The sequence below is a fragment of the Phoenix dactylifera genome, chromosome 14 (assembly GCF_009389715.1).
Source record: "Phoenix dactylifera cultivar Barhee BC4 chromosome 14, palm_55x_up_171113_PBpolish2nd_filt_p, whole genome shotgun sequence".
Taxonomy (NCBI): domain Eukaryota; kingdom Viridiplantae; phylum Streptophyta; class Magnoliopsida; order Arecales; family Arecaceae; genus Phoenix; species Phoenix dactylifera.
The window spans coordinates 13,426-37,777 of NC_052405.1; the positions used below are offsets into that span (position 1 = coordinate 13,426).

A 24,352-nucleotide genomic window follows, 5' to 3' on the forward strand; every position below is an offset into this window, starting at 1 on the left:
CGCAGTGCTGCATGGTGTGTACAGAGGTAGAGGAGACTATTGATCATGTTCTTATGCAGTGCCCGAGGGCGAGAGAGATTTGGAGTAGATCTCCGGTCCCCTTGCCCCAGTCGGTGGAGTCGGCTCAGGCCCTGATTATTTTATTGAGAGCATCCATGGGGAGCCCCAGATTTTGGGAAGAGAATATTTTTAGAGCATATCTAGCGTACTATATCTGGTTGGACAGGAATGCTGGCATTTTTGAGGGTAGGAGGATGTCACCGAGGATGGTGGTTGACAGAGCTATATCACAGTCTGGGAAGGTCATTGCAGCCTTTGCGTTATTCACTAGTGAGATGGCCAGGGACATCTGGGGCACTTTACCCGCTTTCACAGCGCCCAGGTTCGCCCTCGTTTCTTGGGTGCCCCCATCCCTTGATCATCTCAAAGTGAATTTCGACGGAAGCATGTTGGTGGATGGTGGATTTGGAGGGGTTGGATTTGTGATCAGAGATTCCTGGGGCAGGATGGTGGCAGCAGGGGGTCAGCGCATGACGGGACTTACAGTTGTTGGGGCAGAGCTTCGAGCTGCATAGGAGGAATTGTCTTTTGCGAGGAGAGTCCTCAGTGCCGAGTGGGTGCTTCTTGAGGGGGATTCCTCTGTGGTGGTTGATTGGATCCCCTCAAATTCGAAGACTAGCTCAGAAGTTCGGTGGCTTCGAGGTAGCCCACGTATTTCGAAAGGCGAACAGGGCAGCAGATTGAATCGCCTCCTTCGTCGCACGGCACTTCGGAAAGTTCCTTTGAACATCTATAGGAGATATTTCTTCAGAACTGCACTCTTTACTTAATCATGATCTGACAGGATGTACTCACTTTAGAGCTACATAATTTGCCATTTTGACAAAAAAAAAAAAGGGGAGGCGACCCGATCCATGTTCGTCTCACGGTATACACAATGTATTAAAAAAGCTATGGATTGACAAATTCTATATGAAATCAATAAGCCAATACAAAGCTGTTTCACGTTAAAACTCCAGAAGGAAAACCTTCAGACTAATGATTCATGATGATCGTCACACAAGCATGTTGTGGGGGCAGATGTTGTCCCCCCTTTGCCACAAGGCAGACAAATATTTGGTGTTCTCTGAAGAAATATGATAACACCCCCCCGCAGCAACTGATATTTGCTCCCTTGAATTATCCAAAAAACCTCAATTAGGCAGAATATTTAAGAAACTATATCTATCAATCTCATTCAAATTGATTATTTCATATATAGAGACACAAACACAACAGAATACAATAGAACTTCGATGAAACTGTATATAATGGTGACAAAAATAACTTCCATACTACAAATGAATTGAACAGTTCTAAATATTTCAAGAAGCAACAACAGAAACATTAATCAGATGACATAAGAAATGATAGGGACAAATAGGGAAAAGAGACTGGTACATGTGTATCCATTAGCAGAGGATTACACTGCTTTGGGTTCATGTTAACACCAAACAAGATTAAAAAAGAGGTCGAATATGCTTCCAACTAAATTAAATTTATCCTGTATTAATTAAGTATATGGAGGCTATTGCCTACAGCATGGGAAAAAATGCAAAGCCATCCGAGTCCAGAGATCAGAACGGAAACAACTGGAGAAAAAGTAAGAGAAGAACGCACAGCCCTCCCTTGCAGTTTCACCAAGCATTATCAGATTCTGTAGCCGATCCAACTTTAAACTCCCCAAATGCTGCTGCCTCAACAAAGCATCGCGGCGTACACTCTTAGTCTTGGGAATTTGGCTGGTTCTAGTCACATTTGATGTTTCTGTAAATTCTTCTAACAAACATCGTAGACCCCAGATAGCCCACAGCACCTGAATTTTGCAAAGGGATGCTGTTAGCTTAACAGTCCAAAATTAAAAAAAATGAGGAACCACTTCTTGCAAAGATCATAAAAGCAAAAGCTCACCACAAAGTATTCCTAGACCAAGACAAAACATTAGAGTGTAGCCAAAATAGAAGCTAGTCTGGAAAAAGCCCGACATTTTGGTCTTCACATGATAGTAGTATATAGAGTAGAGGTACACATAGACAGCAGTTGAAGCTGCAGAAAAGAAAGAAGTCCACTGCCAGTGATAGTTCTCCGCATTTAGCAAGAAATATGTTCCCACAATGGTCACACATACTGTGACAATTATGAGGATCAGGAATACCAGCAACATAAAGCCATAGACATAGTAAACCTGCCAGGTAACATAAGCAAAAAATAAGTCAATCAGGTTTCTGGTATCCTTTTCTGCCAACGTTCAACAGATCTCAGGATTTAAATGGCCCAATCAAAAACCAAAACAAAAAATCCAGAATAATCATCAATATCAACATGATTGACTAAACAAGGGAAGGCTGAAACTTCAGAGCATAAAGACCATTCAAACTTAATTCATGAATAAATGGTGAAACAAAAAAACCATAATAAATTATCTTGACCAGTATTTACTATAGAAAAGGATACAGACTAAAAAGCAATCCTCAAAACTTTTATACTCATACCTTGTAGTTCCAGAAGGACGTGAAGACAAAATACATCTCAATGAATATGCTGCCAAAAGGAAGCAGCCCTCCCATGAGTGAGACAACAGAAGGTGTAAGATACCATTTCTTCTCTGGAATAGGACGAGGAATGGTCTTCACACGGCATGGATTATTCGGGGAGCCGCTCCAGTTTCTACCCACAACAGTACCTAAAAGTGCGAGAGGAAAGGAGATGAAAGCCCAAAGTATGAACACAACCACCATTGTCCCAAATGGTATAGCTGCTAGTGATCCATAGAATATAGCAATTGTATTAAGTATGAAGCCAATCCCAAAGCACATAAATGGAAACAGTGATGCTGTGAGGATCATTGCCTTTATCCAGTTTTTACCTGCCAATATACAAACATGCATTCAGTTGGGAGCTCCCTTGAAAACTGAAATATTAGTGCGTTCAACTTTTAAGAGCACATATTGGGGTAGAAAAAGAAACAGAACCAATCTGAGAAAAACTATACCGCCATTCCGTGAGTAAAGTCCACCACTGACATAGCCTGAAATGAATGATGTGAGAGCATAGCACACAATGAAAGTCGTGACGATAGCTCCTCGCCTGGCCCATGTACAAGATTGTTAAAATAAGTGCAAAAGGCAATAATGATCCAATCAGAAAAGAAAATAGAGAGAATACAACCACTGATACCATAGAATCACAATTAGGTAACAGGTGATCAGAGCATAATGAGTACGAGATAGTTAAAATAAGTGCAAGAGGTAATTATGATCCAATTAGAAAAGAATAAATAGAGAGAATACAACCACTGATACCATAGAATCGCAATTAGATAACAGGTGATCAGAGCATAATGAGGTTTTTGTGAGAAAAATAGCATAAGTTTTTTAATTTGGTAATAATGGAAAAATTTAATGAACACATAAAAGAATGTAATACTTGTATAGTATATGAGTGTGCTTTCTGTCATGCTTGTTTAGTGGTCTCTTTGCATTATTTCCTTCATTTCCAGTATTATCTCCTAAATCAAAAACCAAAAAAACTAATTCCAACTCGTAGGCATCAAGCTGATTATATACGTACCCAATGTACAACATTCCAATGATTGCCAACACGATTACCAGAAGAACAAGAATTGCCAGCTGGGCACCAGTACCAACAACAGCTGAAAGAAGAGCCAAACTGCAAGGAGGCCGAAAGACATCGCCATGAACAAGCTTCCATCCAGATTCTTCACTCACATCTCTTTCCTGACAAAATGCAACGACATCAACATACGAATTCGCTAACAAAATAATGGCCCAATTTCATGCTACGAACATCAGTGAAACTGCCAACTAAAAAAGTAACTCAAATTATATGGTACTCTACATAAACGAAATATATAGACAACTGAAAAGGGGTGCAAATAGTCACCAGAGTCTCCAGATCATCATCTTCACGAGCATACTTTGCATAATCATTTCTGAGAGTTCGCATCAATATCATGGACACCAAGCCAGTGAGGAAAATAACCATCATAAAAGAGTTGAAAATGGAGAACCAATGAATCTGCAGAAGGTACAGTTTATTTTCAAGGTACGAAGGAATTTCCACTAAAACTATCAAATGGGACATATCAGCAATGCCTTAAAGTTCTCAAGCATAGCCTTTCAAATCTTGGAAGAAAGCAGAGCAGAGGGTTTCTTGAAGTTAATTGAGCCAAAACTTGACCGGCTGATATTAAAAAGCCTTACCTGGTGCTCAAAGAAAGGGTAATCCAAGTAAACATCAAAACGACGTGCAAATGTCACATTTGTTGGCAACCATTTTACTGAGTAAGTCATGTCTAATGTCTTCCCAGCTTCCAGAAGTTTTGGACTTTCTTGAGTGAGATTGACATGAATTATCTACAGGAAAGAGAAACAGGCAAAACCAGTATCCTAAGTGGTCTGGAAAGGAATAATTATACAGATTTATAAAGCTTTTGTCAACCATGTACCTGATTGTTGTTGTATCTAACAACAATATTCTTGTGCGTGAAAAGAAAATGTTTATTTTCATTGTTTTTGTCAGTCTCTCCAACAAAGCCTGATAACAAGTAAATGTAAATTAGTATAACTTTGAAGAAAAACAATATGGCACAATATTAAAATACAAACAGAAGGCATGAAGAACTGACATATACATACCCCACAAAGGTAGATCATCTAAATCATTGTGCCCCAGCAAGGAAGAGGGAAAAGTAAAAAGAAAAAAGGGTAAGCATTCAATCACAATAACATGAAAAGCATCAATGACCAAATGCACATATATGCCAATTCTGCTGTATTTTAAAAAGGAACAAAAGGAAAGAAGAAACCTGCACACAGTTAAAAACATACCAATGAAGAACTCAAACCAATATGAGTTAACTATTGCATCTGTGAAATGCTTCACCTTTGCAGCATCAAGCTCAAGCATACAAATGGAGCCCTTGTCAACATTTTCTGGAAAATAAACAATTTTCAGATTATGATAGCAGTCAATCAAAAATGATGTCTCCAACAAATATGGTGAGAGCTCCGTTCCAAATCAACAATCCAGAAAAGACAAGGAAGAATATGGAAAGAAAGAGCACATACTTTGAAACTTTATGTCTATTTGGCTGTCTATCAGTTCATTTCCGCCCAGAACTTCTCCAAGCCCACCCCACTTGTGAGCAGGGTTTTCAGATGGCTGGCAAAATGGAAGGCTGTAATAATTGTATGTTTCCTGAGGATTATTATAGGGGCCAACCTTGTTTACCCAGAGTGCAACAGGGTCATCAGCTTTGTACTGCATATAAAACCATGATAAATTCCTTAGTGGGAGTCCATTTAAAAAAAAAAATCAAAAGTTTTCTCTGATACATGAAGTTGCATATCACATATTTGTCAACTGAAAAAGCATTGGCAAATTATTGTGTTGTTAGAGAATACAGAATAATAAGAACAGCTAAAGACAATTTTGATCCCAAATTAGGTCATGAACACAAGAATGAACATGAGACCCATAGAACAATACCTAAAATAGAAGGCCAAGCTAAAAGAAGATAATCTTTCCATAAGATACAAAAAGTTAAAATATCTTATGAAAGGAATTTCCAAAAGTATATAATATAAACTCCTGCCAGTTTGGTTTTTTCCAAACCCAACCTTGCAGTTAAGCAATGCATATGCTACCTAATTTCTATGTCCGTTACAGGAAACTAACTAGACATTGGTTAATGAACAGAAGGCTATTTCCTCAATTTGGTTAACAACATCTTCTCCTAATCCAATGTCGATCTTCCTATCTCCACTCTCTTCCACTATGTTCCATCTTTTTAGAGCTCAAAGGTATTTTAATGAGTTTGAGCTAAAAATTATAAGTTTGCAAGACAAGGTCAGTTATATTTTATATATCTAATTATCTACTACATAAAATTTAGTGTCAATTTGTAGGGAAAAAGGAGGGGTGGAGAGTAGATAAGGACAAAAGCAGTATCGGAAAAAGACATCTCTAACAAGATGTTTAATAAGAAAAGGAGTTTTTTAACTAAATATGTCATCAATGCAAATATGGTGGTTTAATGACAACATGTGCAAATAAAACCATGCTATGGCACTTCAGCTCATTCAGAAAACACTAAAAGGGATTAAGACAGTAGAACATTACCTTAATCACTAATTATTCATCAAACCCATGTAAATCAATGCCCCTAATTATAACATTCTTGCATGATAATAACATTGATGGACAAGATCATTAATCTATACACTATGGCTCTTACTTTCAAATAACCACATCTGCCGTTGAAATATTTTTTTTTGACAATTTAGTTGATTTAAAAATACAACAAACTCTTTTCCTATTGATTTATATGGCCTGCAAGCAACCTACCTATTACAAAAATAATTAAAAAGAACAAGAGAAGGAAATCAGAGACAGACTACTGTTATAAAAATAAGCGATTAACCTACCTTTGTTATTAAACACAGTTCCAGAATTTCTTTGGCTTGAATGCTCCTAACAGAATGATCAAAGCACAAATTGCCTCGCATGCTAATACAAGCAAACAGAGTATCTATGCCTCCTATGCTTTTATTTATTTGTACTTTCAATCCAGATAAAACATTTTTCATTTTTATAAAACGAAAAATGTGCTTCTTAATTTAACTCTCTCCCCAATGGAATTAATTTGACCTCTGATCAAATTCCATTTTGCTTGAAATAGATGAAATGAAACACTGAATCCCTTGTCTCAATTTTAGCCAGATTAATTCCAAATTGCATCACAAACATTAGCCAAATTACTTGCTTTTACTTAATGCAAGCTTGAGAAACCAATTATTTTTGTAATTAATTGTCTTCTCATGTTGGCTTCCCCCGCTTTCTATATTGGTTTTTGTACAGGATTATTTTGATATCTACTAATACATAATGCTAAAGCCTTGTGGCTAGCTTCATGTGGCCTACCTCAAGGTGTGAAGCCCTGTGGCATCACAAGTCCTAGAAAAATTATAGACTCATACACTCCTTCCATCTGTTTTCCCTCTCCATTGTCTGGACACTACTCCGACTCATTGAAAATAAAGAGAAAAAAACATAGGCCAAAAGAGAAAAGGGCAAAAAAAACATCAGTGCACGTGCGCTGCACAGGAAGGACTCTAGTTAGTTTATAATTGATCCTTTATTGCTTTGGTTTAAGTCATTTTAAGGAGTTAATTAGTTTTAGGATTATGTTCAAGAATCACATTCTAATATCATATACAATTTGACCATATACTTAAGAAGTTGTTGCTCAAGTTCTCTAGGTTTATGTTAGAATATATGACTCATTGCCGTCAAGATCCACTTGAGTACTTCCTGAGACAAATCTTCCAGCGGCGCTGAAAATAGAAAAAAATATTCTGATTGAGTCAAGGCCTACATTCCTTTAAGCACACAACTACCATGCTCTTACATTATCTAAGATTTTTACAACAGTGCAATAAGCCACGAAAAGGAACAGAAGAGTAACAGTTGGGCCTTGGAGCCATAAATTAGCCTACAAGGCTGCTTTGGATAAGGGCTCACTGTTCGTTTGCGGATTTGGAGTTCAGTTTTATATCGATTATTTTATTTGACAGAGCCCACAAAAATTGATGGGTAATTGCATCTACTCTCCCTCATTTCTCTTTTCCACTCACCTGACTGTCAACAGAACCAAAACTTATTGGGCATACCGGCCATAATCATCAAAGATAATTGAATGGGATGGCTAAGTATAAAGGCAATTTAATCTGATTGACAAACAAATGAAAAGGGCAACTACATTGGTACATCGTAAACTCCCTTTTCCAGTGTCGCTCTCCTTGATCTTGTACTGCTACAACTTATATACTCTTCCTTCCCTTATCTGAACTTGCTGCTCCCATATATAATATTAAGGCAACCCTCCCTACATACATGCCCTAACATTACCAAACAAAAACCTTTGACCATAGATCCCTAGAATGCAATGCTTCCTTTCTCTTTATGTTTCCTTTATTTCTTTAGCATAAGATCTGTTTCCAAACCTTATTGACCTGTAAAAAGCCATTCACATTTTTTCAAGTCCAAATAACGAGTGTCACCAACTATAAGCACTAACTACAAAGACTAGTTTTCTCCACCAGAAATAGCATACAGGGTGTTATCTAGGGATTTATTTCATGATAAACGCATGGTAAGCGAGCCAAAGCCACCCAGTCCAAGGCATTATATCCTATTCTATCCCTTCATGAAACTGTATTATAGCTACCTAATGATAGAAACAAACAAATAAACTACCAGTTCTAGAATATATACTCAGAAACAAAATCATTGCCAATGTTAAGTTACAATTCCATGATTCTGTCACAGTTCAATACTTCACTTAAACAAAATGTATACAGAGAGGAAATGATGCATATCTATATGTATTATATATATATATATATATATATATATATAGAGAGAGAGAGAGAGAGAGGAATTAGCACGCCAGTAATTACTCCCTGCTACTACCAAAATCCAACAAAAATGGAACTTCGCAATCTATGAACATCAAAAAGATCGAATTTCGATAGCCAATAATGGATGACCGACACAATTGGCGCAAAGTTCTCAACAAAGCAAGGAATCAAAGGGCTCCGTTCAGATCCAACCCCCATGGAAGTTACCCTAATCAAGAGTCCACATCCCGTCGAACCCAAGAATCACATATGTCCCTTGAACCACGTTAAAACACCACCGATCTGATCAACAACCCAAAGATACAAGCAGATACAGAGAAAGACCCACAGCGAAAGAGGATCCCTCGGTCCCCCGCCAGGATCTCGCTAGAAACCGCTTTCTAATCGGGAAACTAGGGCTCGGATCGAGCGGATGCGGCGATCTTTGTGCAGGAGGGAGGAGACGAGGGAGGGGGGCGTACCTTGTGATCGTACTCGGAGGCGGCGGCGCCGGCGACGAGAAGGAGAAGGGCGAGAAGAGAAAGCAGAAATCGGGCGTCGGAGGGCATCGCCGCGGCCGGATCTGAGAGCGCGGGGCTCGGAGGCGCCTTTCTGGCAGGGCTTCTCTTTATTTAATCCCTTCGGCCGCTCGCTAGCTCGCTCGCTCGCTCGATTAAGAGAGACAGAGAAAGGAGGGGAGAGGAGAGAACGCGGAATGAACCCTTATTCTTCCTTAGATTGGCACAGACGCGGGCCTTCTTTGGTTGCGGTGATTAAACAAAAAATATAAATATACCGGAGAATGTCTTCACCGTTTTGACAATCTATGCTTCGTCCAAGATATTATACCTTCTAGCGGATCCAAACTAGATAATTTAGGGCTCGTAGGAGGAAAATTGTTTTTCTGAATTTTTTTTGATATAATAATATCTAAAAATAATAATTTTTATATATTTTATAGATTATAGAAAAATAACACATTCTGCTCCTATCGGAAAAGTTCTAAAATACCTATTATACTTTTACTTTAAAAAAAAAATCTTGCCTATTTTATCTAAAACTTTAGATTTTTTTTTTTTTTTTGTGCTTAAAAAAAAGGGGAAGGGGGGAGGAAGGGACAAGCCCCACCCCCGCGTAGCAGCCCCGACCACTGGGCCCCCACCCCGCCAGGAGAATGTTCGATGCGGGTAGACCGAGTCGTGTGTTGGGCACTCCGACCTATTTTACTCATATCCTCCCCACCCGTGGGCCGACTCAGTTTTATCCGACCCGACCCTCCGTGTGAGTACGTCACACTTGGCACCACCCAGGCTACCAGCCGACCAGTAGCGCTTCCAGACCCCGTGTCCAAGCGTGGGGCATCCGGTCCCCGAATTTAATCGACGCCCGCGCGTTTCGAACCTGGAACTACTTGGTTGGAAGCAAACGCCCCGTTCCAACTGGGCTACCACCTTGGTGGTAAACTTTAGAATATTTTTGAAAAAAAATATCTTAATTTTCAATTAGTGAAAATTAGACCGTCTCATGTCATGCATGAATTTTTTTCTATAAAGCATAAAAATATTATTTTTCAACTTTCATCAAATATAAAGTATTTTTTTTATTGACTATTTTTTTTCTTCAGCGAACCAAATGAGTTCTTAAGATAGTCAAAAGGCAAAAGAATGAAAAAGAAGAAATTACTTTATGAAGTCAAATTGATAGAAATAAGGCATAAGATCTAATAGTACGCAAGAGAGCAATATGGCCTAACATGGTTCAATTAAACTGAATCCTCAACATATTGTGAATCTTAAAGTCTACCATGACATACATATAAACCGAGCCAAGCAAAAAGTGATTTCCATCATAGCTAACCCTAGCAACATCTACAAAAACATCTCATAAGTTACTCGATTGATCATCTTTTTATATGGTGGCAAGCTTTGTGAACCAGTTTGATGCAAACTGCTTCCAATCCGCTCCTAATCTAGACATTTGGGTAATTAGTGGATGATACGATGATCTAAATAGCGTTATCCTGGAATGAAGCCACCCAGATATTGAGGATGGCTTTCAAAATAGGGATGTGACTTAGGCTGAAGGAGTGTTTGGTTGCTTGAATTAGGAACTTGAACTGAATCGAGCCATGGAGAGCCTGCTTTGAGTAATTGGTTGGCTTCAAGTGAAGTTGGATTGAGCTCGCACTATGGTCCAATTTAGGGAGATATAGCCTGAAGTGGCTTTGACTTGGAGAGAGTTGAAGCAACTATAGTAAGGTGGGTTCCTACTTAGCCTACTTATAGTAAAACAAGTCCTAAAGTTAAAATTGGGGCTGATATATACCTAATAAATCAGCTCGGATAAAAAAATATCCATTTATCAATAATCCATGTCGAACTTCAAGCAAACCTTTATCAATCTAATCTAATGCAAGTTGTTAATGGGGCTCTCAACCCAAGCTAATCTAGATTATAATATAAACTGAAGATTCAACTCGATTAACTTACAACTCAAGCCAATCCAACCAAATGAAAGTGCATTGGATCTAAAAAAATTAGAGTTGATTTTTTTTTCAACTTAACATGCCAATCCTTTGTGCAAGCACAAATGAGTTGAAACAATTTCATCACTTTATATTGGCAGTCCTAATGGGTCAAGTCAAGTCTCAGTCAGGCTTATTAGAGGCTTCATTTTATATTTTTTTAATCCAAATATTATCCTTCCAAGTGTTGGATTGAGTTCAAATTGGGTAAAGGTTGGGCAGTGCAATGATCAAGCATGATCAAGTTAGATAGAGACCCAATCAAAGTCTCAAGTAGGTACTATTATGTAGAAATAGGGATGCAATTTGGGTGGATTGGCTCGGGTTGAAGACAAACCTCAGCTCAACCCAACCTCTATATCTCGCCACTCTAACCCAACCTTATATAATTTTTGGACAAAATTTCACCATCCCAACCTAACTAAACCTCATCTTAAACCTAATTCGGACCAGGTTGAGTCAGTCAAGTTAAAGGTTTGGTTGTTCTCTACTAACAGAGTTGGATTTAAGTTAAACATAAATTTTTAAGATAAGATCCGAGATATTTTTATTGCATTAATACTTATGGGATGAAAACCACGTTCATTCATCAATTTCAATGGCACAGTTGCACATAATTTAACAAGACCAAAGATATAACTATATAAATATATAAGCAAGTTTATAAAAAAATAACTATATAGTTTATTTATTTATCTATATATTGTATTGGGTTGGATTAAGTCAGGCTGGCTCGAGTTAAGTCAGGTCGAGGTGGGTTAGGATTGAGTTTGGTTCGAGTGAAAGCAAAATCTAACCTAACCCTAATTGGGATCAAATTGGTTATTTAGCCGGAGTTCAATCTAAATTTATAGAACTTCGACCCAACCCTACCACTAAGTGGGTTGGGTGAGCATATTGGAGTCGAGCCCAATCCATGCAATGGTCTTATTGGAAACGCCCAAACTTCTTTTAAATCCTTAAAACCATTTCATCAAAGGACTTAGCCCCAAGATATACTTAATAAATTTCATAAACATATAACCATGTATTTGGTAAAATTTTCAAGTCTACGTTTGAATTGGACTGAGCTTATAAAATTCAGAGCCGCTAAACAAATGATCTTGTGAGGTCCGTTTCTTTGGAGTCCCGAATATAACCATCAACCGATTTCGTGAAACGCTCGCCCGACCTTCCTCCCAGTTTTTCCTGGACCAAGGTATCGATGCTCTCGATCCCTTTTCTACTTCCTTTCTCTCCCAAGTTACACATTGACGGATTGTTTTGCTAAAAAAACATTGGTAGATTTCTAAACTTCTCTCTCATTCCATCCAAGTATCTCCCAGTTACACTAGGGATCAAAAAGAAAAAGGAAAACTAGGGTTTTTTTATAGAAAAATATACCTCGCAGTTATTCATATATTCTTGGTCCTGTGGTGAATTTTTTTTTTTGTACAAGTTGTAATAAACCAATTCCAAAATTTTGACCAGACAGTTTATTAGAAATAATTGCGTAAATTCTGAAATATTTTTTTACAATTTTTTTTGGAATGTAAGTGCACAATCTTTCTTTTTAACCTTCAACCAAGAGCTTCTGCGGGTTATAAATCCTATGACAGAATATCTCATACTTGGTAGAAGAAGGAAGAAAACAACATGCGTAAACTGCAAACAAGAAGAGAAATAAAAATAATAATAATAAAAAAACTGTGTGCATGCATGCGCGTGTGCATGTCTTTCATTGAAACATTTATTCGAAAATTTGTAATGATATTTCTTCTCGCCTTCCACGGGCCTGCTGTTTCTTTCATTGCTGCTGATTTATAAACTTTTATATCTCCATGATCATAATAATTTTTACGCTGCCGAAAAGGTATGTCAGATGTTTGCCATGTATGTTTTGAGTATGCCATACAAATTTTGCTAATGACTGTTCTCCTTGGAATGGACTCTTGCCCATGTCTTGGGCTGGCACTCTAGAAATTAAGGTTATGATTGTGGAAGAAAATAAATTTGACTAAGTTTCACCATAAGCACCATAAATTCTTGACAGAGGATTTCCACTGACCAGTTCATAATAAATTTGGGTCCTGTCTGATGGAACCATCTCAGATATATTTCCATCTTATGCACTGGTGGGCTCCTTATAGGAAACTCTCACTGGATATATTTTTGCTGACGCGAACTTATTTTTTGTGTTTCATGCTCATACTGGCTACTTGGACCAGCTGATTGTTACTGGTATTCTGATCAAACTGTTTGTTTTATTTGTATCATTCAGCCTTGTAGATATGCATCAGAAGCCAAAAACTAGAGAATATTCCAAGTCTTTGGACAGTGAGAGTGAGGAAATGGATATACAGAAAATATTAAGGGATATCAAATACCTGGGTAAGCATCTCGGAAATTCCATGGCCTAAGTGTTTGTCATATAAAGTTCCCTCCTTGTACTTACTCTTGAGATCTTTTTTTATCTGTTTTATTTTTTATTGCGGTGGCCAATTTGTGTAGCTACAGTACATTCAGCAGATGTGATGATGCTTAATAAATGTGTTTACATTTGTGTGGGCTATCAAACTTCTTAATCAGAGACACTGTTATGCATGCAGCGTTATTTGAATTCTTAGATATAACTTTTGCAAGTATCACACTTGATTAAGGGAGTAGCTAATTGATTTGGATTGGTAAATGGTTATAATTGGATGATGTTAACATTCAAACATTTGATTGCAGAAACTCTATCTTCTAACTTCCGGCTCGAAGGAATCATGTGTTGTTTGCTGATTCCAAGTTTCCAACACAAAAGTTTCTAGGAGTACAGAGTATTATGCATATTGTCGATTTTAACCATTGTGCAATTGATAGAATTCATTTATGTGCATATCGCTAAATCCACTGTCACCTTTTAATTGGACATGAATTTTAGGTGAATTGCAGAACTCAACCCAATTTGTGTTTTCTGTTGAATTAGCAATCCTTTTCTTTTCTTTTTTTCCCCCCTTAATTTCTAGTTATAATATATGAGGGCTGTATCCTGACATTGACAAGAAAGTTGTTTGACCAAACACATGGAGTTACTTATTATTTTATATTCTTATTGCATCAATTTTTGTATCCTTGCAGCCATGCATTCGAGAGTAGAATCTGGTGATCAGAACATTTAGCATCCATTTCACATCAGGGCTGAATCTTGGTGGTTAACAACTTGCTTCCTGGCACCTAATCGTTCTTTCATTTGACCAAACAGGACTAGATATAGCAGTCTCACCACACTTGTTTTCTTAAGCTTTAACATTTGCCAGTTCTTCTGGCTCGCAAAGACTTAATTGTTGTACGCTTGGACTGTTAGTTGTTGAATTGTGCCAAATTTAAAAATATAGAGACACTTCACTCTTGAAAGAAAAAAGTTAAGTTTCATCCTCAACATATACCCAGTCAATGATAATACACTACATGATTTTGTATTTTGGTTCCTTTAGTCGTTGCCAGATTTTAACTTCATTATGTTTTAAACCAGTGAGAATTATGTTGCCATATGTGTTACAGTAATTATCATCTTACTCTTTCTGATTTGTTAAAGTGCCTCCAATATATCATGGAAGGAGAGAGCAGATGGAGAACCGGAATGTGTCTGCATTGGGTGGAAAAATAAGGATTCTTTGAGATCTTTGGCGATCCTTGAAATCAGCAAAATCATCAAGCCATGTCTAACTTCTCGCATTTTCTTCTCAAAAGCCTCAAAAGCATAGAATACCACTTAGTGTGGCAAAAGTGGCGACCAAAAGTCAGAAGCAAAGAGTGTAAAAGAAAATAGAAGAGGTATCTTTCACTATAGCTGTTCCATTCTTTCATACTGTTTGACAAAAAACATGTCTCAAATATCCTGTCATTCATGATTTCAGGGATTCATTCTTGGCCACTTTGCCAAGAATGCTGGAAAGAAAAATAATAAACTGCAAAAGATAAAACCAGAAGACAAAGTATTGAAGGCAAGTGAAGGTCATTTTAAGAAAGGTGTGCTGAATGTGAAGCATCTGTTGGCACCAACTCCAATTAAAACCAACAATGCTTCCTACAAGAAGATCGGTAAGGGAAAAAAGGGAAAGGAAGGGAGAAGAGGTAAGAAAAAGGGTTGTTAGTGGTTTCTATTGTCCTTTTGTGTTTGCATTTTTTTTTTGAATTAAATTTTCTTCTGTTATTCACATTTTTCACTGAGGAACATTTCTTATATAACTGAACGATATCTTTGAAGTTTTAACTCAAAACTATGGTTTGATATATACTTCTTCAGTTAAGTTAGTAAATTGTTTCTCTTGATAGATTTGGATATATATGTTCTCAGAGTAGCTAATTATTTATCAAACATCTGAAACATCTCTGTGAGTTGGATATACATGCTCTCTGAGTATCTAATTTATTTATCGAACATCTGAAACACCAACAAACTTTTTGGTTGAGGGTAGTTCTCAGGGCTATCCAACTGTCAGATCGGCTAAATCATTTGGCGCCTTAGTGATTTTCTATCTGTTTCTCTATTATTTTGGTGAGTGCTAAGGTGATCTGGGAAGCCCTGACACACAAACTATTAACCATTTAGTCGGATTGGAGATCTCTAAGTTCACCCATAAAATACAAATGGTCATTTTACAAGGTGATTATGGTACAGACCGACTGTCGTGAAACTCTATATCTTTGGAATGATGTCTAACTTCAGTATACTCCATCTCCTTTTTCCAGTTATGTGGAGGACTGCCACAGATTTTTAGGCATTTATAAACTAGATATTTGCAGGATAGTTTGTGGGTTGTAAACACCCATAAAGTGGCTTCATAGATAACCGCCTACGAGATCTTTATGATAACTGCCGCACAGCTGGGACATATGACAGCAAGCCTTTCACTTGGTTGAGGAGAGGAAGATACAACTTCAACTACATTGCTTTCTATTGTACAAAACAAATTAAATTTAGAAGCCATATAACCATTCGACCCTGAAATGACTTTTCTACTAGTTAGATAACCACAAAGCGCATCATTCTTCCCTTAAAGGTTGTGGAAAATTTTGACAGCTAGAAGATGCATAATATCTGATTTGTTCCCCTTCCCTTTTCCAATGTGAGGTCTGACAATTATCAATATGAACATTTGGCTCAAATGTTAGAAACCTTTTCATGATTGACATGAAGCAACTGTAAAATGTCTATATTTGAAAAATTAGGTTTTCTAGTATCTCTTCATATTATCCTTTTCAGAGGGTTGCACAACTAATCATGCATATGCCTGGTAAAAATATCAGTAAATGACAAAGGTAGTGATATCTTGTCAACGGAGATGTAGACGAGATGAGTCATTACTGCAGACTGATCAATGTGCTGAACAAATTCATGTATTACGCTCCTTGCACAACTTCTATGCTGAAGAAAATGAGAAGGACGGAAGGATATACGTGTTATGTTAATGTCAATGCTTAATTGATGATTTTTCTTTTTTTGCCTGCAAAAGGCTTATTCTATTGGTATTGCATTGGTTAATCTCTTAAGCACTGCTGCATTCTGTGCTGCTTGGCACTCAGAAAAGAATTATAATGTCATGCGTTTGATGATGAAGGGTATATTACGTGCTTCTCAGGAAAAGAATAAATAGTTGCAGTCGGTGGAGTAATAAGGTTTTCGGTTCAATTTCTTCATTTTTTTTTAAGGACTTACTGTGCTGAAGCTTTTTGACCCTTAGATGCTTTCTTGTCTCATTAGTACTGCAAATAAGATGGACCTCATCATAGAAAATGTCCTGAATTAATGACTTTTTATTTTATTTTATTTTATTTACTGTTTTGATGATCTCGAATCCTGGATGGTAAATTTCTTCACATTGGATTGGTCGGCTGCATACATAGTTTATCAGGTTACAATCATGATGCTCTATTCCTCACTTCACTTTGGGTCCTGGTTTCTGGTTTCATCTTATCAGTTAAATGTAAAAATATCTGCAAGCATTTAAAAGACTATAAAAGTTGTAATATGTGAGATTGGCCGATCTCTTCTATGCTGCTATTTTATTTGAATTATGAACTATCTGGATGCTTGTTCACTGATGCTTGCCAGTAGGTAGGAATATGCTTTTGTTGTTTTATATCATTATCCAGACTCCTATCACTAGCCCTCTGTTTGGCCTGGCAAGTGAAAATTTTGAACTGAAAACTGTTCACAGGCTTACAGCCGATGGAGGGAAATGTATCTATCACCTAGTCTCCAACTTGAGTTGCTTTCACTTCTTAGACAGTTCATATAACTGCAGTTCAGGTTGGTCTCAGGGCAAAACCTGATCCATTTTTAGCTTTCTGGCAAGTGTAGAGCTGCTTGTTTATCTCCAAACCGTTCACCTTTGAAGGAGGAGAAAGCATGTGAGGATGGCATAGAGTGAAGAGGAAATCATATATGGCTTCTGAGACAGTGCTTCACCATTTTGAAGGTACTATTCTATGCATATAAGATGTATGTGGTAACAATTTCCATGTTTCTGAAAACTAAATGGACTTATGCATATCAAAGGACCATCTCCTTAGGTGTTATTTGACAAAACCCCTGTTCACAGTTTATAATACTGTCTGCGATATTAGCATTTCTGTTATATTTATCAAAATAATGTTTTATTTTGTAAACAGTGAAAAGATCAAATGGCTGCCACTGTCGTGCTACATTTGTGTATATAGATGGCTTTTATATTGTTTGGTTTATGTTGATTATCACTGTATCGAGCTGATCTGAAACAACATTAGGATTTATTTTCAACCATGATAAGCGTATAAAGGAGTCAATTATCTTTGCCTCCCATCACAAAGCCTTAAGGCCTGTTCATAGGCAGATGATTTAGACCAATAAATCTTAATGCTGCTGACATAGAGCAGTTCAGTTTTCTCCTCTCAGATGATTCATTCTTGATGGCTGAGATGTTTGTCAAATATTTGGCTTGTTTGGCAGCATCCATGGGCCACATCAGCCATCCACACAGGTCAAGAGTTGCAATATCACCTAGGCCTCGCCAGTGTGGAACTTAGGCCTGACACATCTGTCCTCGAGGCTAAACCATGTATGAGCCAACACAGCTGAGCTGAATTCAAAAGGTGCAATCCTCTCTTCCCACTAGCCATCAGCAGATGAACCTTCTATTGTAACTAGCCAACAATTTTGCTTGGTCACGCGGTCTAGGCTGAAGGCGTAAGACTCTTTCGAAGTCCTAGTATTCTGTCTATTTTTTATCTTTTCCAATGTCCCTTTTGAATCATCTTTGGGAAAAACATTCTATAACTTCTCCAATCTCCTTCCAATGGGTTCCACTTGGATTCTCCATTAGAACATAATTGACTCCACTGCACATAGAGAACTACCAGTCTACATTATCAGAAGAGCCAGTCAAAGCATTTGAAACGTGGATTTTCTGATAGGTTGCAAAAGCCATCTAGAAGCTATATATGGATGGGATAATTAAGAATTATTTGAAAATGATGAAAGAGATAGGTACTGACATTAATGGGAAAGGAAAACATTTCCTCTCTATGTTTGGTGTTCCTGGTGGTGTAGTGATGAGATCCTTGGAAGGTTCCATTGACCTAACTTTGCTAGGTCGGTTACTTTGTCACTGCAACATTGACGTAATGGTAAAATTAAAGCATTCTCAAACCATGTCACCAATCTTAGGTATTAGGTAACATTATTAGGGAGGTCTGGGTCATCATCTGTGATGCCCTCATTAAATCCTACCCACTTCCTGGAGCATATTTCCTAACAGTAATATCCTTTATGATACCTAACTAGCTTGCTACAGTTTTGATATCAATGAGAAGCTCAATTGTGACCTTTCATCAAGATATAAATGAATACATGATAGTTGACTTGGTGGCCGCTCAAAGAATTTAGGGATGTTGTTGACAGCACCTTACTTTTGTAGGTTGGGAAAGCTCCATATTGGAGGCCCTGGTGTTACAGTTTGTCACAAGCCCCTGGAATTTAGTCTCTCAAACTTGTGGAGAAGGGAATCAATTGGCAATTTGGCTCACCAACCATGGACTCAACCTCACTCAACATGTGTGATGTTTATTGATCACTCAACCAGTGCACCAGTGCAAGCACTGACTGATGGGCCAGATTTTATGGTTAGTACTCTTAACTTTTAGGTAACTTTTTCATCATTACTTTTTGGTTTCACCATTTATAATTGATAGCAAGTACAGCAAACTTAATTTATGTCTCCCAGGGACTCGAGTGGTCAGGTCCCAATGTTGGGTTGAGTAACATAAGAAGAAGAACAAATTGAGACAATTCTTGCACCCAACGTTTTGTACCAGAATGGGAGGGTTAGGCAAACTTTTGTATTTTTATAAATAATAAGTCCTCCATAGTTCATGTCTAAAGCAACCAACACTTGCTTGCGCTAGCACCCACCAGGGCACTTTGCCAGTCTCTCCCAAATGCACCTAATTTCTCTATAAGTAACCGGGGTGGCAATGCTTAACCATTGAGGCCCAGTTTGGGATTGTTGTTGCCAGTAGAGCTTTTAGAGTTTTTAAGAGTAGAACTTTTAAGTGATAGAGCTTTTAGAAGTAAAATTTTTATAAAAAACTATTTGTTGTTTGATAGTTATATTTTTGAAATTTTAACATATATTTGGTAACCAAAATGAGAAAATATCTTTGGTACGATAAAATACAAATAAAAGATATTGTATAGTATTGCACAGTAGAGTATAATACAATATAATATTATATGTAATTACATGTTAAAATATTATTTTTTTATATTATTATTATAATATAGTATAATATAATATTGAATAATATAGCATAATAATATAACATAATATGATATGATATAATAATGTACTGTTAATAGGATAATATTACTGCAATATAATATAAGGTAATATAATATTATATAATAATATTGTAATATAATATAACAATATAATATAATATAACGAATTAGAATCTAATCTGATAATAGATTATAGCATAATAATAGTATATTATTATTGAATATTATTATATCAGATTGTATTATTGTAATATAATAATATTATATTATATGTTTATATTATAATAATATAACATTATAATAATATAAAATTATTATAATATAATCATATAACGTAATCTAATATATTATCTTGTTATGTATTATTAATAGTATATTGTAATAGTATTATAATAAGAATATATTATATTATTATTATTCATTACTACAATAATACAATATATTATACTATTATAATGTAATAATATGATATAATATTTTATTAATTTATTATTACATTATATTATATTTATAGTATAATAATATATTATGATTTGATATGTTGTAATATAAGATGTAATCATGAGATTCATTGGTGGGTATTTGGATCATTAGAAAAATTTTATTAAACTCAAAATAGCTTTCTGATATTGGCTAAAAAATATTTTTTTAAAAAAAGCTCCAAAATAAAGCGTTTTTAAATAGATGTTTCAGTTTTCTGATAAAGCCAAAACAACTTTTGATTTTTAACCAAGCACCACTATACCATCCAAAAGTAATTTTAAAAGACTAAAAAATACTTTCTAGCCCACAAGAGGCAAGAGCTTTGCCAAACGAAACCTTAATCCATTTAACTTGATTCAAGTTATCGGCTTAGATTACTTATTTAATAAAATAATCGGGTTTGGATTTGGATTTTTGATCCATTTAGTAAATAGATTGGGTTTAGGTTAAAAGTGTTTTGATTGATCTTGATTTGATCCATATTTAATTCGACTCGGCCTTATTAACATATGGGAGGAATATAATAAAACCAAGAGTGGACATGTACTCAAAAGAATCACATGTTGATGATGTAATCGAGAAGGAAGGCGAGACACGTCATTGTCTAAAGCTCACTAGCATATAATGTGGAGGACAAGGCGGTAGGTATGAGGTGGTGGGCAAAGGACCCAACAACTATGGTGCTATCTGCTTATAAATGAAGGGGAGGACCATCCCTTCCTCTCCAGGAGAGCAAAGCTCTGTAAACTAATATTATCTCCAACCTATAGAAAAGCATGAAATGGAGACTTCATATAATTCAAATGTGAATACATCTAATAAAATCAGAGAACAGCAAGTCCGTGAGTGCTCTAGGCAACTCCTCCTCTCTGGTCCATAGGTACCTTCAAGTGACAGGCCACAGAAGAAGCCATCCAGTCCGCAGCCCCATTAGTCTCTCTAAATACATGCCTAACCTGCAAGGCCACTCCGTCACTCATCATAGTCCAAATATTCTGAATCAAAGGGCATCACATGAGAACAAAATGCACATGTAATATGTCGATTCAGCCAAGTCAGTTTAGTAAGTTCCAGTTTCGTTGCATGGCATTTCAAGGTTGAAGGTGGTTATCCTGTTGATTCTCTAAATGTATTGCCCTCTTAGATGAAATAGGAATGTTTGCTTCTTTAATCTCCCACGCTCTTTTCTCTCTTTTACTTTTCATATGTTTTCTCATTTTATCCTGCTAGCTAAGGCGATGTTATTAACCCAAGTATAAAAAAACTTGGAGAATTAGCTACAGTTAAGAATAATTGCCCCATGGTTAGGGTTAGTTGGTAAATTAATTTGCAATGAGTGTCAAAAACCTGCCACAAGAGTCCTATGACTTGTTACTTTTATCTAAATTAAAGAGTACATAGCCAGCAAGCAGTGTCTATCTGGGTTATATATCTCCTTTTAAACTTTATATATTTATCGAGAGGCGAACAAAGCAACAGATTATATGAATATCGCTCAGATAGAATTCTTTGGATGGATTATACATCTTCGCTTTCTCAACTTCGGAACATTCTTTCTCTTGAAATGAGCAGACGTATTCAAAAAAAAAAAAAAACAGACTCCAACTGTGTGAATCATAAGCCAAAGTAAGTTGATGCCTAAGGTTTTCCTTTTTAATTTTTTTATGAGGAAAAAGTTGATGGCTAAGTTGCCAACACGAGAAAAAGTGCGGCCGAACCGCGTAATATCATCACCCTTCACCCTTGGTTTCCTATAAAAAACTTTCCAGGGGTTGACGGGGGATAGTTTCCGGCCTAATGAAGCTAACCAACCAGCTTTAGTTTGAGTGAGGGTTCGGCCTTCTAGAAGCAAAGCCCACCACTTTTCCCAGTAGCCATCCATCCACCCAGAGCCTATAGAAAAGGACATTCAAAGGGGAAAAGGAGATGGGGATAGCAGCATAACCCGGAATTCATGAAAAAAAGAAGACATTGGTAGTTGCCTTGGATGATGTCGTGGAGCTACCAACCACCAACTACCACCTCTAAATTGGATCCTTTCCCTAGCCTTTTGTTTTCCAAACCCAACAATAGCGACAACAGAAACCCAGGTTACCAGAGAAGGGATTGGGGTGGGCCCACACCCTTGCATCATTGGTGGGCATGAAGGAAAGGGGGAATACTTGGGTGGAATTGTTTTGTCCTTATTTGTTGTTGGATAATGGTTCATGTTGTAGGATTGATGTATCTCCCTCCATCCACATGTTTGATGGTCGGATGGGAATAAACTCTTTTGAACACTCTATCCAAGTTGACATCCTATCAGTGGTGGAGATGTTGCTCCATTTGGTGCTTTTGCGACAAAGGTTCCCACTTTGCCAAAAGCTTCTCAAGCCATGCTAGATATTGCACTGAATGGAATCCCAGGACCCATTTTCTTCTGCTGAGAATTTTAGAGGCCACAGTTTTTTTATATATCATCTGTCCCTATGGGTATACATAAGAGTTTCGAGTGAGCAACTGGGGATGTGATGCCTAAAATTACTCTAATTATCGGTGGATGCGTATTGTTGATGGAATTCGTAAAGCTCTTCTTAGTTTAAGCGATGTGCTTGCTTTGCTTCTATCTCTGTTGAGCTTTATGGGGAGAGGGATACATGCATGTAGTAGATGTAGATGTATAGTTAAATAAATGATGATATATACATTATTGGTGTTCCTCAAGAAGAGATTATGTCTGCATTATTGTTAAAAGGAGAAACATATGCATTTGGCATGGCTCTAATCCAACGGATAATTGAACAAGTACGTTCATCATCATCAAAAAATAGGGAGAATAATGGAGATGTCATTTTTTTGATAATGGAGGTATCATTGATGTACCTTTAAACCCCAAGTACAAAATGATACTTAAAAGTGGAAATTATGGCCAAATAATATTTATTGCCTATGGTGCATATTGATCTTATTATTAAGGGCACGAAATAGATAAGTACATACTATGGCACGATGAAATTTTTCATCAGTATCTCGTGGGGTGTTCATACTCCCCAACAACTAGATTTAGTTTGGTGCATGTGCTGCTGAATTTTTTTTGCATACTGCCACATTAAGTGTTCATTTTATTATTGTCATAATGCTGGAAAATTTATATGATCTTAGTTTACAATAGTATCTGATGGTTGATTTCAAATCAAACCTATTACAAATTACAAATTACAATAATATCTGGAAAATTAAGTGTTCATTTTTTTTACCGGAGTTTGTTGGAACTCTCCGACGCTCAAGTCAATCGAACTTTAGGAAATAGTAAAAGAGAGAGTTTCTGAGGAGAAAGTTGGATGGAAAGAATGACTTACCTATGGTCCTCTGGTTTGATCTCTTAAAAAGAATGGGATCGATATCTGTTACCAAAATTAACGGAAAACGCAATAACTACACCGTAACAACTCTCTATGACGCGTAATAACTACATCGTAACGGCTCCATATTACACATGTGGCGATGACCGCTTTAATTGTACAATTATGGCCAAGCTAGCATAACCATCACCAAGATTGTGGCCACATTCTTCATAGGCATTGTCTGCCCTCAAATGACCTGTAATGAGTTATATGGCATTTCCCCACTACTTCGGCTTACTTCGAAGTTAGGTTAACAAATATTCATCATATCAAATACCTCTATCTAGCAATTGAGTGTAGTGTTTCTATGTTTCACACACTTTGGATGATTAATTACTTCCAACACCAAGGTGCAAAAGTCATCCATGTTTTAGAACTTAGTACCATCATGCAGGACATCGGACACCTAATTAATCACACAATCTACCAGTATCTTTTCTTGGCTCGCCCACATGGCTATATTATTGGCCAGTATCCAATACCTGACAAGGTCCAGAATCACTAGCATCCAATGAGTCACCTACATTTGGGAATGTAACAAAGTGTTTAATACCCATCACCGGTCGTCACCATATTCAAGTCTCCGACAATTCAATTAAGCTCTTATACGAAATCTTAAGAAATTGTTAAGCATATTTAATATCTTGCTGCTGTACTGGTCCAATATAATTAATATTTTCTCATCACTTCTGATATACTTTTCTTACTAGCCATA

General features: G+C 36.9%; 1 protein-coding gene and 1 pseudogene across 1 annotated transcript; one reads left to right on the forward strand and one right to left on the reverse strand.

Annotated features, from left to right (window-relative positions):
• Positions 1-1,314: 1,314 nt before the first annotated feature.
• LOC103701317 (transmembrane 9 superfamily member 1) lies at positions 1,315-9,288 on the reverse strand. The gene is made up of 12 exons (XM_039133195.1): positions 8,945-9,288; positions 5,130-5,322; positions 4,890-4,994; positions 4,698-4,715; positions 4,508-4,596; positions 4,263-4,415; positions 3,943-4,077; positions 3,610-3,776; positions 3,032-3,126; positions 2,532-2,905; positions 1,951-2,224; positions 1,315-1,855 (listed from the first exon to the last, which is right to left on the reverse strand). The coding sequence occupies exons 1-12, from the start codon at positions 9,029-9,031 to the stop codon at positions 1,788-1,790; spliced, it is 1,758 nt and encodes a 585-aa protein (XP_038989123.1). The 5' UTR covers positions 9,032-9,288; the 3' UTR covers positions 1,315-1,787.
• Positions 9,289-14,577: 5,289 nt separating this feature from the next.
• Positions 14,578-15,104, forward strand: LOC120113107 (annotated as a pseudogene).
• Positions 15,105-24,352: the final 9,248 nt, after the last annotated feature.